Source organism: Sordaria macrospora, chromosome 1, assembly GCF_033870435.1.
Source record: "Sordaria macrospora chromosome 1, complete sequence".
Classification (NCBI taxonomy): domain Eukaryota; kingdom Fungi; phylum Ascomycota; class Sordariomycetes; order Sordariales; family Sordariaceae; genus Sordaria; species Sordaria macrospora.
In genome coordinates, this window is record NC_089371.1 from 7,680,149 (window position 1) to 7,697,932 (window position 17,784).

Here is a 17,784-nt window from a genome sequence, read left to right on the forward strand (position 1 = left end):
AGAAGACTCGACGGTTTCCGCTACCCACCGCTATGAAGCCCACCCGACCTGATGGATAGGTCACCATGATCGTTTCGAAATTTGCCATGGCATCACACCTAAATATGCCGACGCAGCAGGTACCATCGTTCTGGCTCCAACTGTATTTAAGATATATATGCTAATGCTTTGTCTCGTCTCGTCTCGCGGCTGTCTAGGTACAGAATCTCAAATCTATCTACCCCGTCTCGCCTATGGACTGGTTCCCTTAACTCACCCCTTACTTGACATCTGAGCTTTACACTACCTACCTAGGATTCCTCTTAGACTTATTCCTCACACATCTGTACCTTCCTTCTTCTTCTCTTGATTCCCGTTTCATCCCTGCTGCTGCTGTTGCTGTTGTTGATCCTCCTCTTCACCAGATTCTTCTTCTTCCTCCTCTTCTTCTTCCACTTTCACCTCAGGCCCCGACTTCACTACACATATCGTAACTTTATATATCTCAGCCGCTCATACCAACCGGCCCAGCTTTGGCGATAGAATGGTCCGTCATCGGCCGGGGCCGTATCGTAATGTAATGGGTGTAAAGTGGGACTGTAAATTTCACACAGATTGGGCGATATAACCTGCCCCCCTCCCCCTCTCTTTTTTAATGAAAAAATGTCACTCAAATACAGAGCTAATGGGTTAACCGGCGGGAGGGGAACCCAAGTCGTTTGAGTCCGTGAGATAACGGTGGTAACTGGTGGGATTGTGGTGCCCGCACTGCGGGTAACTGCCGCTGCTCGATGTCCGCTCGAAGCCAACAGCGCGGGACCGTAATCTTTCTTTCCGAAACCGTCTCCAAATCTTTCCATAGGTCTTCTTCTTCTTCTTCTTCTTGTTGTTGTTTTTGTTGTTGTCCGTTGACTTTGAGGCTCACATCTTTCGTCGTGCTGTTTTCCGTTGTGCTGTTTTCCGTTGTTGTCTCTGTAGCTGTTGCTGTTGCTGGTGTCTCTGGTTCCGTCGCTGCGGTTGTCTCTGCCTTAGCTTTTGCCGGCTTCATGAGATCCAGCCACAAACTCCCATTCGTCAGCGCACCAAACTGGTACGTGTAAATCTCGACGCCGTTCGGGTCGGTCCAGCGGTACTTGTACCTCTCGCTCTCCCTGTTCTCCGTGAACTCCGGGTCCCACGCGGGAGCGTACTCCTGGACCGCATCCGCGATGCCCAAGGTCATCTTCTCTGTCGGCCTGCGGCTTTTTTTGATGACGGCTTTGGATTTTTCGGGATCCCACGGCGGCCTCTCGAGGTGGGCGGGCGCGACCAAGAATTGCACCCAGGATCCGGGGGAGGCGATGTCGCCTACGTTTTGCTCGCCGCGGAGGGTGCGGAGGAAACGCTCGAGACCTTCCATGTCGTCGTCGTCGTCTTCTTCTACTTCTTCCTCCTTGGCTTCGTTGTTGTTCTTGAGGGTTTTGCGGCGACTGTCTCGGTCCTGAGGATCGAGAGACAGGAGACCTTGTTTAGCACCCCAGCCTCCGCCGCCACTTACTGTTTGTTTGGAAGTGTGTGAGTATATATCACTCCTTAGATAAGCGAGGATGTGTGTGTTCACACTAGAATGTATCAATGGGTGACTTACGAACTTCCCGGATATGACATCCGGCTAGCAATAAGGCCTGGAGAGTCCTAGTGCAAAGTTTAGCCAATTTCAGTTCGTCGGTGGTACTGGACTCTGCGAGATCGAAAGAAGGAAGTGGAAACATCCCGGGGAGCTGGGCAGAATAAGGCTCAAGCTTCGCAAACTTCTGGTACACCTCATCCGGGATGACAAGAGCCCAGACCTTGACAGCGTGACTATCCAGGGGGTTCAGAAGTGGTCTCTGGGAGCTGGCTCTCAAAGAAAGCAGCTTCGGGATCACATCCTCAAGCTCCTTGCTAGCCGGGGCCTTCTCGCCGTCAATCTCGACCTGCTTGAGAATGTTCCCCAAACCGCTAATGATCTTGCGCGGAGACGTGACGGGGGTGAGCGGGAGATAAGATATGCTTGGCCAGGGATTTTTCAAAGAGGTCGTTTGGATGGTGACATGGGTCCGGGTGTTGGCCTCCACGTGGATGGGACGCAGCTTTTGTTTCTCGAGCGATCGCGCCCAAGCCGAGACCTCCAGTATGTAGGGTGTCGTGCCACGTTGGGCGGCGGTAGAAGTAGCGTAACTCGTGTTGGCGAGTGGGAGGGTAACTTGTATAGGCTGGTCGTTGCCGCGCAAGGGGTTGATGCGGAACTCGAGGACTGGGGGTGGTCCGGAAGAATAGGGCATCGGCTTCACAACCTTCTCAGCGTTCCCCGTGGAACCAACTAGAAGATGTTTGTACATGCGCTCGTGAAAGAGGGGGTCGGTTTCGTTCCTCATGGTGCTCCACGAGAAGTCCGAGTTGTCCCACAGGCCAGGCAAAAGGTGTTCGATCGGTCCGGTGAGGATGCTGAACCCTTCCGAAGTTACGGTGGCGCTGGGAGCATGGCCGGGAGCTTGCCATACCGGGATCTTGTCTACCACGGCGGCGACGACGTTCAACTTGTCTTTGAGCACCTCGGACTTCTGCAGGGGCCCTACTTCTGTACGTGGGAAGAGTTCGTTTACCGTGTTGAATAGAAAGGTGTGAGCGCATTGGATTTCCTGGAAGAATTTCAAGGAGGCAAGAATGATAACGCAGTCCGCTCGCACGTCTCCGCCATAAGCGAGGATGCTTTTATGGTAGAAAGTGCGTATGGCAGGGCCGATGAAGACACGTGGGTTTCGCGGCTGGTTTTTCATGAAGCGTAAGTTGTTTTATTCCGAACAAAGAACCTAGATGGCAATCTAGTACTCACATTCATTCGGTTCCTGTATATATCTCCCGGTCCTCCAGACAGATATTGATGCCAGGCCTCGGGGTTGACGGCGACAGACAGACATTTGACGGTCTTGGGGAGATCCGTTTGAGTATTGATCCTGCCGATGCCGTCTGCATTCTTCTTGCTGTTATCGCTGAAAGTGCTGTAGTAGTGAACTTGGACTTTGTGTTTGAAGTTGGGCGTGTAAGTCGTTGTCGTCGTCGTCGTCGTTCCCAGCAAAGCAAGGGATGCCCGTTGAGATGATGGTGGAGAGATTCCGGGGAACAAACCCCCGACCCTGTCCCTGGGGACGAGCCTCAACAGCATCTCGGCCTTCTCGTTGGCTGGAAGACGTGTGCAATGACTCGCTCACCTTGAATGTCCGATATCGATAACGTGCGAAACCAGGCGCAGCAAAACGAGGAGCTCGATACAGTATGCGATATGGTACCGGTCCATTCGAGATCCTGTCAGACAAAATTCCTGAGAGTGTGAGAAATTTGGTCAGCTAGTGTGATGGAAGTGTCCAAGAAGACATTGTGTCCCGTCGTCGTTCATCCATTTTCATCAATCCCAGAAACTCGGCCGCTGGGCCGGCAAATGGAGTTTTCACACACCGAGGTGACCCGGTGAGCAAGAAACAGGGGTCCCGGTTGAACTCCACAATATGGTCCGTGCACCTGAACTCACCTCCAACTTATCGTCTCTCCCCACATGCTTATCGCGGTCGGTCCAGTGCCTGGCAGTGACATCATGGGCTACCTTGAGGGCTACCTTTATACTAAGGGACCATGCGAACTATCTTCATCCCATCCCATTTCATCAAAAGATACATCAGTATATTCAACCAATCAAAGAAATATTAATCAACTGTGAACTCTTCTCACCCGTATCCCAAGCGCTCCATCCCTCAACTTCAAGCCCAAAATACCATCTCACCACCTCAGTCAACCAAACCAAACCAACCCCCCCCCCCCAAAAAAAAAAAATCCAAAACTATCCAAAAATGGCAACAAACAGCGCAGCCGGCAACGGCGCAATCCAATCCCCCTCCTTCTCTCCCACCGCCAACCCAACCTTCGCTTCCCAAGGCCAACAACCCCCCTTAACCAGCAAAGACGCCCCCGTTTCGTCTGAGACTAAAGCGCAAATCCTCGGTAACGCCAACCATACTACCACGTCTGATGCTTCGACTGCCGGCAAGGCTGCTGGCAATGGTGCCAAAGAGGGAGGGAAGGGAGCGAGTGAACATGCGGGTGGATCGAGCAAGGAGGAGCAGGGTGTTGCTGCTGCGGTTGAGAAAGGAGGTGATGAAGGGTGGGGTGAGGAGGTGAAGGATTTGGAGAGGAGGATTGGTGCGGGTGGTGGGCAACATTAAGTGTGGGAATTGGTTGGGATGTCAAGTTGGGGATGTGGGGGTTGGGGTTCGGATCTGGCATTCGTGATGACGGGGTAGTGATGGGAGAAGGATGAAGGAGATGGAAGTGATGTGGGCTACTGGGTTGTTGATGGGTGTTGAGGGAGCTGAATTAGGGGAGTAACAATCGGCTCAATAGCCTTACGTATGGGAACCAGTATTGTTTTGATGGGCGACGAGATAGTGTAAGCCGTGTTAGTCAAGGGATCACAGAGGACCTAGAACAGTGGTTTATGAACAAGATGCCAATTCTCTTCTACTTCTTGAACCCGCTGTTCTGTTCACCAGCGATATCTGCCAAACTCCAATTAACTCCTCCAATTAACCCTTTATATGTAAAATGCCCAAGTCCATATCCAATATCATCCTTATAGCCAAAGCTGTAACCACACCAATTCCATCCAATGAAGAGACCCAAGCTCATCATCGAGATTTCATCACCTCATCACATAACAACACACTTCTTATCCCCCTTCTCCCCCTTCTCCTCCTTCCCGTCTTTCCCTTTGCCCTTCCCCTTATTCTTCCCCCTCTTACCTGTATTATTCTCCCCAGCCTCCACCCTCTCCGCTCTCTCCCTTGCCGCTTGCACAGCCTGCTCACTACTCTCAAACCTCATACCACTTGGCAGAAAGCTATGCGTCGTGATATCTGTCCACGTACTTCTCGCATCATCATCTGTATGATCTCCATTCTTCGTCTTTTTGCCCTTGACCTTCTTCTCCTTCTTCTCTTTAACGCTCTTGGTCCTACCACGACCACCCATCCACCCCTTCTTCTTGGCATCAGCGATGTTCTTGGCCGCACTCCTTTCTGCTCGGCTCTGTCGCCTGCTGAGACTCGTCGTGCGGGTGGCACCGTTCGTGGAAGTAGACAGGGATCGAGTGGTCGTAGGAATGGTAAGACCGAGGCCGCCAGCAGCGTTTGAGGTAGCACCGGTGCTCGCAACGCTATATATGGTCTCCAGCCGCTCGACGGTTGGGCGGTTCCCAAGGACAGCTGATTGCATCTGTGGGCGGGGATGGCGTGGAACGGGAGCCAGAAGGGGAGGGTCGCCCCGACGACCGGAAGTGTGTCGACCGGGCGGGTCGAAGGCTCCTGAGACACCTTGTGGTGTGCTGACTATTAGGGGCATGTCTTCGACTGCTGAGGGTCGGCGGGATGCTGGTTGCGAATATGCGGAGCGGTTGCTGAAGTCGCCACCGACAAAGTCGGGTGTGGGGTGAAATCCGCCAGATAGACGCCGGGGAGCTCCTGAACGGCTATTCAAACGCCTCATCTGGTCCTGGCTAGGGGCCGGCAGGTAGTATTCGCTGTTCTCTACTGGAGGCGCTGAGTGTGGGAAGTCTGTCGTTGCTGGAGCTGGGATGGTTGGCTGGTTTGAAACCAGCGGCCATGTCCCGGCGTTCGAAAGTCGTCTAACTACCGGACTGCTATTCTGTGATGGCATAATATTACCGATATGTGGTGACGGGATATGGAGGTCTAGAGCGAATGGGAATCCTGGCTGCTGGGGAGGCGCAATATCTGTTTGTAGCAGAGGTAATGGTGGATGTTGCTGTTGTCCGGAAGATGACCCTGATGCCGGAACCGAAAAGTTAACCTGAGGAGAGCTCACTGTTCGGCTATCGCTCGCGCTACGATGTTGGCTGTCGCCAGTAGACGGGTTCATGGCTGCCATCTTTGGTGAATCGGGCGGAGAGACGTCGTATATGTTTTCATCCCCCATGTATCGAGAGTTGCAGGAAGGCGGCCGTTGAGGCTCTTGGTAAGGGGTCAGGTGTGTCGAGTGTGTGGAGCTGCCGCTACTCTGATACTGTATCGATGACGACAAGGAGTGGTGTGGTAGTGGAGGGACCGGCGGAAGGGCGGAGAGAGACGGTACAGGAGGGATAGAGGTTCCGGCCCGCGGAGGTTGTAACGCAGTATGACTTCGAGATGGCTCCAGCATAGATTTCGGCCTGCGCATTTCGTTGAGATAGTCTTCCGTTTCAGTCGAACCGACCAAGGTTGGAATAATGGGCGGAATGGCATGGCGCAGGAAAGCTGGCAAGTCACCCGGATCCTCCTTTTGGTACGGAGGTGGAGGAGGAACCCAATTATCGGCATCGCTCTCGTGTGGATGTTCGGCTCGTCCATCAGCGCGACGATACTCGACAGGACCAGCAGCAGCAGCTTGCGGGTGCAATCGGCGATTGGCAGCAGCAGCAGTGGCGGCACGTCTAAGAGTAGGAGCTGATCGGGGGCTGGCATGGGCATAGGGTGACTCCAAGGCCTCTTGCTCCTCAATCGACGCAAATTCTTCGGTATCCTCGGTTATCGAAGGTGCTTCAATCCGGGGAATAGGGGGAAGTGCTCCGACACGACGAGGTAAGAGAGGGTCATCATCCTCCTGAACTGGCTCTGAAGGCTGGCTGGGAAGTGACGAAGCAGACGGAAGTGCTGGAACAGGAGGAACAGCTCCTGCGCTGGTAGCAGCCCGCATCAAGCCACCACGACTCCCTCTCTTTTGCATAACCGTTCTTCGACGTACAATGGCAACTTCGGCTTCCATATCTCGGTGTTCCTCCTCCAATACCTCGGGTTCTTTGGATCCAACATCGATATCAATCTCGACAGTGGAGCCGTTCTCCAAACCGTAGTCGAAGTCGATCACCGTGATCCTACCCCCGTCCACAAAGCCAAAACCATCATCTTCCGTGATGGGCTTGGTGGGTGTTATTCCTCGAGCACCGATAATCATGCGTTCCTTCACCGATGAATCTTCAAAGTCTCCAACCCACTTCACCATATGTACTCCCTCAAGATGGCCGATTTTGCGTCCTGGGATAAGCTTGTTGCGCAACTTGTCGAGCGCTTGCCACTGAGGGACTCTAGACGGATCATTATCCTGCGAACGTGAACCACTTCGGGGTGGCGGTTGACTGTTGCGGCGATTTAGAGCACTCGAGTTCGAGGCACCTTCATTGCCTGTGCTCGTCGTTTCGGGTGTCGCATCTAGATCCTCGGGGATACCGTAAATCCAAACATCCTTGCCTTGAAAACCGGCCGACACGAGCTCTCCATGGTAAGAGGCTGCGGGCAGAGTACATGGTACTAGTTTGGGTTGCGAAGTAGGGTTCGGTATTGGCCCAGTGAAGTATGTTGTGCCGTTTCGGAGGTCATCGATACGCACAGCCCTGAAGATCTCGTAACTGCGGTCGTACGTGAACGTCCAACCGGCCTCCTCGTATTTCCCATTTTGGATCAAGACAGCGTGGCTGCAATCGCGACTCGTGTTGGGGAAGAGGATCGAGGTGGTCCATAATGCACTGATATCGTCCTCCACCGAACAACTACCTGGATCGTAGTAGGGCGCGGTTAGAATTACGGTGTTGGGCTGTGGCGCATGGACCGTAGTGCCCAAAATCTGTGTCCCGTCAAACGAAAATGACAAGGAATCGACGGCTTCACACTTGACGGCTCTTCTCTCGGTTGATGTTGCGTTGGGGTTCAACGAAGAAACCTCAATGCCACCTTCGTAAGCCGCTGCCAGAACCCCGCCACATGGTGAAAGCGCAATCGCACGAGGGCTGTTGTCCAGAATCAGTGACTGCGTTCGTCTCGGAGGTGTTGACTTGAGATCGTAGATGTCGATTTGCATTTCGGTCAGCAGAACTGCTAGCACGGTTCCCTCATCGTTGATACATGTGGCGGCAGGACGGCGCAAGATCTTGAACTCTCTTGTAACGGCAATGTCGCGTTGCCTAACATCAATAACATGTATCCGAGAGGAGTTGTAGGCTAGCAGGTGGTGGCCCTTGGGTGACGGGCTGTACTGGATGCCATCTCCACCTGGGGCGGATGAAGAGCTGATCGAGTTGGATATCAGCTTGATGATGGCCGTATTTGGGCGCAAGTAGGCCTCGAACAGATTCCGTTTGACTTCCTTTGCGAACAGTCTTCGAAATCTGGGTAGATCGTCTTCGCTAACAGTTGGAGGCGAGGCATTGTGGTGGCTCAGGGCGTAGGATGGACAATTGGATAATTGGTAGGCGTATAGGTGGGCCTGCTGAGCGACGCTTCTCCATTTCGAGTTGAGCAGCACCAGCGAAGCGAAGCCATTCGCATCGACAGCCTGGAGAATCCTATAACACTGTTTGTGGTTAGGAATACGAAATGCGAAACACGGGATATAGAGAAAATGACAGCCAAGACGGTTAGAGCTAGTAAAAGAGGACGCACTGCTGGATTATTTCGTCCGGTAATCGTTCAAATGCTGTCGGTTCTGAAGAGTGAAAGTCATCGGGTGATGTGATAGCGGGCTTCTCGATGGAGGAGCGTCTCCCTTCGTCGACGGCGATGGTTGCCATCGTGTAAGCCGGTGCTCTCTGTAGGGCTGGAATGTAATCACGGCAGCCGAGCCGGGAGGATATTGGGCGGCTGGGTAGAAGAATGTCACCAGAAAGAAAGGACGACGGTGTTGGACATTAATTGACTTTTAAAAACGATAAGGCTCGTTCATTCTTGGTAGAGTCTTCTTCGGGGCTTGTTGTGGTAGTGTAGAGGAAAAGGTATGTACACGAAAGAGAGTATCACCAGTGCTGGAGATACAGTATCGAACTCAACGAAGAGAGATTGTGAAAAAGTGAAAAGAAGGAGAGAAGTCAGAAAAACACGAGACGGGATGAACATGACAGGATGGAACGACAAGTCAAAAGATGGGATGGCCGATGGCTCTTTCTCACTGGCCGCACTGGCCGCACACTGGATGGCAGGCCGACCAGGATCACCAGCGGATGGGTGCACTGCAGTTTGTCGATGGGGGCTGGCACGGCCGACCTGGCGCCAATGTTCGCTAGAGACGCCAGCGCCAGAAGGAGCTTAAGGGCGGCAACGGCATGGCGGCAATCACCTAGCCAGCGGGCATGGGGGACCTTACATGGATGATTGTCCGGTCCAGAGGCCACTCAGTACCGGTTCAGGACGCCAGAGCCAAAGATTGGCACCGGATTGACAGCCATGAAGGGGGTTGTTCCATGGTCCATCTACAGCCCTAAAACAAGACGGGATCAAGGGGTTTCAGGAAGGCCGATCAGAGAAGTTTCCAAGAGGAACCCGGAGCCTCTCACCCTGCTGATCTGGACTAGGTAACTTTATAGTGTAGACTTAGAGGTGGTTTGAGTACTTTAGTCTAGCTGGTAGTGCTCTGAGACGCAAAGAACTCAAAGACACTCGTGCCAGGCTCTTATGACTCGATATGACCTGAAGAGAACAACATTCATCAGGAGCAATAGAGATAAAGATAGGGTCTCGCGTCCTGCATGACCGGGTGGTATTTGCGACTTTTCTTTCGAGGCCCTGGAGGCGGAGCGAGCCAGCCAGAGTCAGCGAAGAAGTGGACTGTGGAGGTGGGCTTCGTAAGCCGCCAACAGCAGATCGGCCTAGTACTGCGTAGACTTACTCCATCAACTATCGTCACAGTTCAGCAGCCATGGAAATATCCCTCCCGGACCATCAGCTGAATCGTGTGGCAACTAACGAGAGATTGCGCAGATTGTCTTCTTCAGCTGGCAAAGGACCCATGGGTGAAACTTGTACTCGGTAAGTGTCAGAGATCGATTTGTGTTCCAGAGGTTTCCAAGGCAAGTGTATTGTCCAGCTTCAGTTCAAGACTTTTGACATCTTTAACCGGCAAGACGCCAAAAGATGGGCATGGTACTCTTTAGCCCACACCGCCAGCGGGTTTCGACTTGAAGCGGTTATGTTGTGCTCGTTGGGGCTCTTTGAGGCCAGGTAGGTTGTAAAAAGGAAGGAACCAGATCCCAGAGGTACTGGTTCCCTTTTGGAGTCTCGAGGCTATAACATCTTCCGGTTACGTTCTCGGTTTGGTGTCCTCTTTATTTATCCTTTGACGGCCGCGCAATGACCCCGACTGTTTGACCTTGTCGTTGAATAATTCCAGGAACCAAACTTGGGGTGTTCATAGCCCTTCGGTGTCCCTTTTGACGACGGGGTGAAAAGTCTGTAGACAGTTGCTGACCTCTTTAGAGTAACTTTGATTACCCCTCGCCTCCAAACTCTGGGTCACAGCCCTCTCGGCAATAAGGTACGCCTAGGGCCGGACGCCCAATAACAGCTACAGTCCTCATAAATAGCATGCGTTGTGCGACGGCACCTCACTAGATGGCGTGCAAGTGCGCATATGGGAGGCGTGGATCTGAGAGGAGACGGCCATTCAGATCTTTATCTCGGACTGGGATGAAACGATAGAAGAAAAGAGAAGTTCATGTGTATGTGTGGCATCCGTGTGTCCAAACCCAGTCGTTGGTGATAATGGAAGCATGTCAGCAATTGTTCAGTGTAAAGGAGGCAGAGGGGCAAAGAACAGTGAGTCTTGAGGAATAACCAACAGGAGGTAGAGTTTCCCGTCGGTGAGATCCCTCTGATGAACTTCCTGGGTGTACCATTCAGATCAAGGACACTGTCCCAACCATGTCTGCCCGCCCCTCCCACCTATTCATCCTCAAGGTATCCGGTCTTCGCTACCGATCTGGCGTTTAATCAATCTTGAAGATCCGAGTCTCTGTGCCTCCTTCTTCGAGCATGTTACCGTGCGAACCATACGTCGCAGCATCAATAAGGGGCAGATGGATATCTGGAGGTCCAAAATGCTGCTGCCTGCTTCACATGTCCCCATTGGTGATGGAGTTGCTGACGGCGTTTTTCCTCATTCCGGGGTATGGCCTTGTGTGAAGGGAGAGTCAATTTTCTGATTTGTCGACAATTTGTGAACAGCGGAAGGGTTCCGCGTCGTCAAGGATTGTTGGATGATTCGACACACGACAGCATTCCATGTCAGATTCGAGGGATTGATTGACGGTGACGGCAACCGTGTAGAGAAAATAAATTGAAGATGCGCGAAAGGAAAATGGACAAGTCCGTGTAAAGTAGAAACCTTGGCGGAACTTTAACCCCAAATCTTGGCAGAAGTCAAACGACCAGTCCGTCCCCGCTCGAGCACCACCGTCCCTCCGCATTTACAGGGGTCTTAATGGTAACCGAACAAAACTTACACGGGTTGGCGCGTCATCACCGTTACAATAGCATACGCGACAAACACGTTCTCCCAACAACTGTAATACCTATCTTACGTCTCTTACTTCTTTTTCTCATCCTGTATGAATCACACATTCATCCGACTCTTCAGCCGTGTAATCACATCCCGGATTTCGCAATTCTACCGGCCAGCTTCAACAATGTGCCCGCCCAGTCGCCCAACCCGTAGCGCAAAGTCGCGGGCGGCCACCAAAATCACTTCCGCCACCGTCGAGGAATCCAGCGTCGAGGAGCAGACCAGCGCAAAGAAGGTTACCCGGGCCAGGGGTGGTGCTGTCAAGAAAGAGGTTGTTGTCGAGGAGAAGAAGGCTGTTGTCAAGAAAGTTGCTGCGACAAAGCGCAAAGGAAAGGCTCAAGAAGAAGATGATCAAGAAGACATCGAGAACAAGGACCCCGTTGCCTCAGAAGAAACAAAAAAGCCGGCTCCCAAGAAGCGCAAGACCAAGGCTTCCGAGGAGGATGCCACTCCCTTGGCGGCCAGGACACCGATGGAGTCGATGAAGAGGAAACTATACATCGGAGCCCATGTTAGCAGTGCTGGAGGTATGTCGTTCTCGCCACCCATCCGTCGTTTTGTTTACTTTCCCCCTTAACTTTCCTTCCCACTAACTAATTCCCACCACAGGCGTCCAAAACTCCATCACCAACGCCCTCCACATCGGCGCCAACGCCTTCGCCGTCTTCCTCAAGTCCCAACGCAAATGGGTCTCCCCGCCCCTCGAGCCCTCCGCCGCCTCCTCATTCCGCGACCTCGCCTCTCTCCACTCCTACTCCGTAGGCGAACACGTCCTCCCGCACGGCTCCTACCTTGTCAACCTGGCCCAAATCGACAAGACCAAAGCCGACCAAGCCTACGCCAACTTTGTCGACGACCTGCAACGGTGCGCCACGCTGGGCATCAAACTCTACAATTTCCACCCGGGCTCCACAGGCGGAGAACCGATCGAGGAAGCGTGCGCGCGCATCGCGTCGCAACTAAACCGGGCGCACAAGGAAAAGGGCACAGGCGAGACGGTGACGGTTATTGAGAACATGTGCGGCTCCGGCAACGTGATCGGGTCCCGGTTTGAGGAACTCAAAATGATCGTTGATGGCGTGGAGGACAAGAGCCGCGTGGGCGTGTGCATCGATACGTGCCATGCGTTCGCGGCGGGCCACGATTTGCGGACGCCAGAAGCTTTCGCAGAGACACTCAAAAGATTTGACGAGATCGTCGGCCTCGGTTACTTGAAAGCGTTGCATCTGAACGACAGCAAAGCCCCCTTTGGGTCGCATAGAGACTTACACGCCAACATCGGCACGGGCTTTCTTGGCTTACGAGCGTTTCATAATTTGGTGAACTGCGAGGCGGTGCAGAGGTTGCCGATGGTGTTGGAGACGCCGATCGAGGAGAAGGGAGCGGATGGCAAGATGGTGGAGAACAAGCAGGTTTGGGCGGACGAGATTAAGCTTTTGGAGAGCCTGGTGGGGATGGATGCGGAGAGCGAGGAGTTTAGGAAGATGGAGGAGGAACTGCAAAAACGGGGCGCGAGTGAACGGGCCAAGATCCAGGAGCAGGTCGATAAGAAGGCTGAGAAGGACGCGAAGAAGGCGGAGAAGGATGCGCTGAAGGGGGCTGCTAGTGGGAAAGGGAAGAAGGGGGCTGTGGCGAAGGGAGGGCCGATATCGAGCTTCTTTAAGAAGAAGGAAGTGAAGGAGGAGAGTGAAGAGGATGACGAGGAGTAAGACTTTATGACCAAGGGAATCAAAAGCTTTGGGAGAGGGTGCCTAGATGACACCCATGTTCTATTCATTGTATAACGATCACGGACAAAACGCTATTTAGCTATGGAGTTGGGGGTATGATGCTCTGAAGCTTGTATGTATAGCATTGCATGGACAGGCGCCACCATCAAAGGGGTAACGGAAAAGGAAACGTACGTCCATCCTAATAAACAGATCAGAAGATACCCTCCCATCCTGTTAAGCAAAATCCTTTGCTCCTAATATACCCTTTGAACCCCTTCGCCAACTCCTAATCGCCCTTCTGACTCTTGTAACAGACATCGGAGATAAGCAATAAAAGCAATCCACCAAACCCTCAAACTGAAAATCCCTTCCACTTTCCCCACCCTCCCTCAAGTCCTAGAACTCTTCATCTCCTACCCCTAGACCAAGCCTCAACCTTGCCCATCCACCCCCTCAACCCCACGCCTCTCTCGCCATTCTCCTCCAACCAGCCCTCCATCCGCTCCCTAACCGTCCTCAGCCCTTTCAGCACCGGCTTCATCTTCCCCGGCTGTCCGTCTTCCTCATCCACATAGCTTCCCGGATTCAGCAACAAATCAAAACAATGTCCCCAAATATCCGTCTGCCAATACCTCTTCAGATTCTCCCTAATCTTGTACCTCTTCTGATCATTCCCGCCACCACTTCCATGAGTTGTGAACGACCTGGAGCCGCAGGGTACCGTATCAATGTACTTCCCAAACAGCAGCGCGTGCACCACGCCCGCCAGACCATGATAATCAATCTGCCACGTCCAAGGCCTGCCCTCCCTCATCTCCGCGCAATCCTGCGCCGTAGGTTTCCAGTCCGCTTTAAACTGCACGTCTTCGCTGAAGGCCTTGAAGTCGATGCCGCGACCGAAATCGATGAGCATCAGCCCGCGCGCGGCCCATCCGCCGCTGCCGTCGGCGTGGTACTGATTAGTAGGTAGTATATCCGTGTTCGTTGGCAGGCGGAGGAGACAGTTGTCGACTTTGACGTCGCCGTGCATGATGCCCACTGAGTGCAGGGCCTCGACGGCCCGAAGCAGCTCGACAGTGAAGAACATGGCCAGTTGCTCGTCCATTACGCCCGAGGACTCGGAGCGGAAGAGGTTGATTACGTCCAGCAGGGTGCCGTGCTGGAAGAAGGGCAAGAACAAAAAGCCTTCGTCTTGGTAGAGGTGCAGCTCGAGGGCCGGGCTGAGGGAGGCGAGAGCGCGCGTGTGGAGCGGGGTGTTGGCGGCGAGCAGGCGCGTGTGCGAGATGCGCATCATGTAGAATTCCCACGCTGTCGGGGGTTGTTCCATCTTGAGGGCTTCGCGGGGTGCGCGGATGAGGTGGGCGGGGAGGTTGTTATTCTCGTCGTTCCTTTGCTGTCCATAGCCATAACCGACGGTTTGCGGGGCGGTCCTGGTGGGCTTGGAGTTCTCGACTAGGTAGACGGGCGCATAGGCACCGGCGCCGAGTTCCTTCTTGATGGTGTAATTGGTGCTGGGATTGCCAGGGAGCTGCAACGTAATAGGATGCGGCTCGTTCAGGGAATCGCGCTTGTCGGCTGAGGTGCTCTTCCGACCGCGTTTGCTAGCCGCGGACTGGGCTTGAGCGAACTTGCGGATCTCGGCACCCTTGCGGAACTTCTCGTGGCGGTGGTCGTAGAAGCCCTCGTACGAGGTGAGAGGAGGGTAAATGTTGGCCAGGATCTTCTTGCGGATGAGGTCGTCGACGGGGTTGCACTGAAGCTCTTTGATAATAGGACCTGGAAGCCTGGGCGCGAGAGGAGAGACCGCTAGGTGTGTCGGAGGTGATGTGGTAACCGACTTTACGGCGAGAGGTGATCTGGGCGCGACTGGTTGGTCATGAAAGACCGGAATCGGCGAAAACTTCTTTTGCGGTTCCTCCTCTTCCTCGTCTTCCTCGGGGATCTCGCGCAGCGGACTGCTCTCCGGCTCGAGCATATCCTCATCTTCATTCTCAGAATATTGGTCTTCCTCCTCTTCACCGTCCACCGACATGTCATCCCTCAGATCATGATCATGACCGGGTGCCTTAGACGGGGTCTTGGTGAGAATAGGGTGATGCATGTTTGGGTGGTGATAGGTAACGTCGATAGACGAGAACTCAGTCCTTTCTGTGATGGGCGTCATGAAGGGCAGGCGGTTGTTAGCCATTTCTACCGGATCTCGATACGGCCTCCTTGTCGGGACGTAGTCTGCGGGAGGGACTGGTACAAAAAGGCTCCTATTTCTAGCAAAAGATTCTTCAGTTGCGGGTAGGGGTTGTTGGGCAAAGGGATGTCCACTCTGACGCGAGTTTTCGTCTGAAAACCTGTTGTGGTTGACCTGTGAATGGGAGGTTTCAGGTTGGCCGTCGAGTTCTTCGTCCAAAACATCCGTCATCTCGTGGTCTTCGTCACCGCCTCCTTGGTAATCTGGAATGTGTTTTCGCGCTGTAAAGTCGGACCACTCGCTCTTAACGTCGTCGTCCTCGTCTGCAACATCCGTTTCTTCGACAGCCTCCACGACTGTGATCTCATCTCCCACTTCACTGGTCGCGAGGTTTCTGGAAGTGTCGTCCACACCACAGGTATAGTCATCCGAATCGTAGCGATTCTCGTCACCGCTCAAACTGGGGTTTGCTGCAGGTTTAATCGGAGCGTTGAAAATGTCGTAGATGTCATCTGTCGCTGCCTTCGTGTGCAGCGTCATAGTCGGTTCTGATGTCGAGCCCCTCTTCTTCATCTTTGGCCGTCCAGAGGGGGAGTCCAGCTTGACTTTGACTGCGGTGGTACGTTAGCGAATATCGAGAAAACCGGTTACCTGGGAAAGTGAGAGCATACTGATCTGTGTTTGGTTCACCTCGATCATCTTTTTCTTCTTCGCACTTCTGCCAGCCTTGTGTTCGGGGTAGATGGGCTTCCCGTTTTCATCCAGTTTCAGAACATCATGATAGGCCACAATCGTCGACGCCATCTCCAGAGTCAAGTCTTCCATGTTTTCGCCCCTTCTTGGGGTCAACATCGCATCCAGTGGTCTCTTCTTTCTCTCGTCATCCCAAACCACATCTAGCCAGCCTCTTCGAGCAGCCCATATCTCTTCGAAACTCAACTCCGTACCGGGCTCGTCGGGCGTCGGGTAGATCACTCTAAGGTCAACGAATACCCGCTCCCGCTTACCCGTCACCGGATTCACCGTCACCTGGGACTGAGAGTGGTGTATTGGAATATGCGATTGAGAAAGTTGTTGATTGTTCATCGTCATCATAGGATTCGTAGTAGTCTTCTTGGTCTGTAAAATAACGTACAAAAACGAGTGCGCCAGAACGCCGAGCGCACCACCCATCGTAAATAATTAGTCCTATACTTGATCAACATCGGTTTTAAGGAGAGGAAAGGCGTAAGGGTAGATTAAGGGGACATAGAACTTACCGTATCCCTAAATACCTGCATCTTTTGCGCAGGTTTCTGTCCACCAGCCTTGAGCACCTCGCCGGCCCACGGCTTCGGCTCCAAGGTATTCTCCTTCTTCCGATCAGACAAGCTCCCAATACTATCCCACCCCTTCGAGCCAGCACCCAGAGAGCCTAGCGCCGGTTGTTGCGCAGCGGCATCCGCATCCGAAAAGATCGCCAGCTTACTCTTCGGCTTCGACGGTCCTGCAGCAGCAGCTCCTCCAACGCCCATATTCGGTCTCGGCGCCTGGGGATCCCGAGGCAACCTCTCCACGCCCGCAGCCATGAACGGATCTGACTTGACGCCCAGCGCCTTTCTGACCACCGGCAGGACGGGAACGCTATTGCTCTGATCCTCCGCACCTTCGGGAAGTGCCGCGCGTCGTTGCTTGAACTCGCCAAACTTCCTCGTCAGCCTTGATACCGGCCTGGCCTCCTTCTCAATGCCCATCTTGTAAACCTCTTCAGCCTGCGCCCAGAGCCTTTCGCCCTCCAGGTACGCGGCGAACTCCTCGTAGTACAGCGCCAACTGGTCGCCGATCTGGTGTCTCGAAAGGAAGACGAACGCCTCGCGGGGCGCATCGCTAAACATGCGGATGTAGTGCAGCCACATCTTCAGGTAGCGTGCATCATTGCGGTATTGGGCGCTGCCGACAAAGGCGCGGGTGGCGCGCTCGAGTAGCAGATGCAGCTGTGACTGCGGTGTGGCAGAGGCGGACGGGTAGGCATCGAGAGTCCAGCGAACGTAGCGGTCGTATATGTCGAGGGGATCATCTTGTTCTTCAGGGTTGAAGGCGGCCAGCTCGGCTTCGTATTCGGCGCGAATGGCGTCATTGACGGACTTGACTTCAGTAGGGTTCGGGGTCGGTGTTAATTGTGGTGCGAGTGCTTGCCTAGAGCTGCTGGCGCCTTGTGAAGGAGAGAAGAGTTCCACGAGCTTGCGGGCGGAGCGACCGCTGGGGAGGGCTTGGATGTTCTCTTTGTGGGATTCGATAATGTCGAAGTTGACGGAGTCTTCTTGGGGCGCCATCTTGTCTGACGTCTCTGTTGCTGCGTGTAAGAAGGCGGGGCCGCCCGCGGTGTATAATATTTCGATCACTCTAATTCCTGGGATGCGATATTCGTCAAGGGCGCGGAGCCGGCAACACCAAGTATGTTGTTGTGATTTGGCCGCGTTAAGAGGTCCCGCGATCGGGAAAGTGTGCAGCTTGTCCGTTGTTGCTGAAGTAACCTTCTCT

General features: G+C 53.6%; 5 protein-coding genes across 5 annotated transcripts; 2 read left to right on the forward strand and 3 right to left on the reverse strand.

The window, feature by feature from the left end:
• Positions 1-81: 81 nt before the first annotated feature.
• SMAC4_00374 (uncharacterized protein) lies at positions 82-3,825 on the reverse strand. Its single transcript, XM_003351779.2, has 3 exons — positions 2,834-3,825; positions 1,607-2,765; positions 82-1,515 (listed from the first exon to the last, which is right to left on the reverse strand). The coding sequence occupies exons 1-3, from the start codon at positions 3,161-3,163 to the stop codon at positions 662-664; spliced, it is 2,343 nt and encodes a 780-aa protein (XP_003351827.1). The 5' UTR covers positions 3,164-3,825; the 3' UTR covers positions 82-661.
• A 17-nt stretch (positions 3,826-3,842) lies between these two features.
• Positions 3,843-4,214, forward strand: SMAC4_00375 (uncharacterized protein; the record flags this gene model as incomplete). Its single annotated transcript, XM_003351780.1, has 1 exon — positions 3,843-4,214. One exon carries the CDS (start codon positions 3,843-3,845, stop codon positions 4,212-4,214), a length of 372 nt encoding a protein of 123 aa, XP_003351828.1.
• Positions 4,215-4,457: 243 nt separating this feature from the next.
• Positions 4,458-8,869, reverse strand: SMAC4_00376 (uncharacterized protein). Its single transcript, XM_003351781.2, has 2 exons — positions 8,478-8,869; positions 4,458-8,380 (listed from the first exon to the last, which is right to left on the reverse strand). The coding sequence occupies exons 1-2, from the start codon at positions 8,603-8,605 to the stop codon at positions 4,699-4,701; spliced, it is 3,810 nt and encodes a 1,269-aa protein (XP_003351829.1). The 5' UTR covers positions 8,606-8,869; the 3' UTR covers positions 4,458-4,698.
• A 2,622-nt stretch (positions 8,870-11,491) lies between these two features.
• On the forward strand, positions 11,492-13,224 carry SMAC4_00377 (uncharacterized protein; the record flags this gene model as incomplete). Its single annotated transcript, XM_003351782.2, has 2 exons — positions 11,492-11,894; positions 11,977-13,224. The coding sequence occupies 2 exons, from the start codon at positions 11,492-11,494 to the stop codon at positions 13,074-13,076; spliced, it is 1,503 nt and encodes a 500-aa protein (XP_003351830.1). The 3' UTR covers positions 13,077-13,224.
• A 133-nt stretch (positions 13,225-13,357) lies between these two features.
• On the reverse strand, positions 13,358-17,576 carry SMAC4_00378 (uncharacterized protein; the record flags this gene model as incomplete). The annotated part of the gene is made up of 3 exons (XM_003351783.2): positions 13,358-15,875; positions 15,936-16,383; positions 16,524-17,576. 3 exons carry the CDS (start codon positions 17,574-17,576, stop codon positions 13,486-13,488), a joined length of 3,891 nt encoding a protein of 1,296 aa, XP_003351831.2. The 3' UTR covers positions 13,358-13,485.
• Positions 17,577-17,784: the final 208 nt, after the last annotated feature.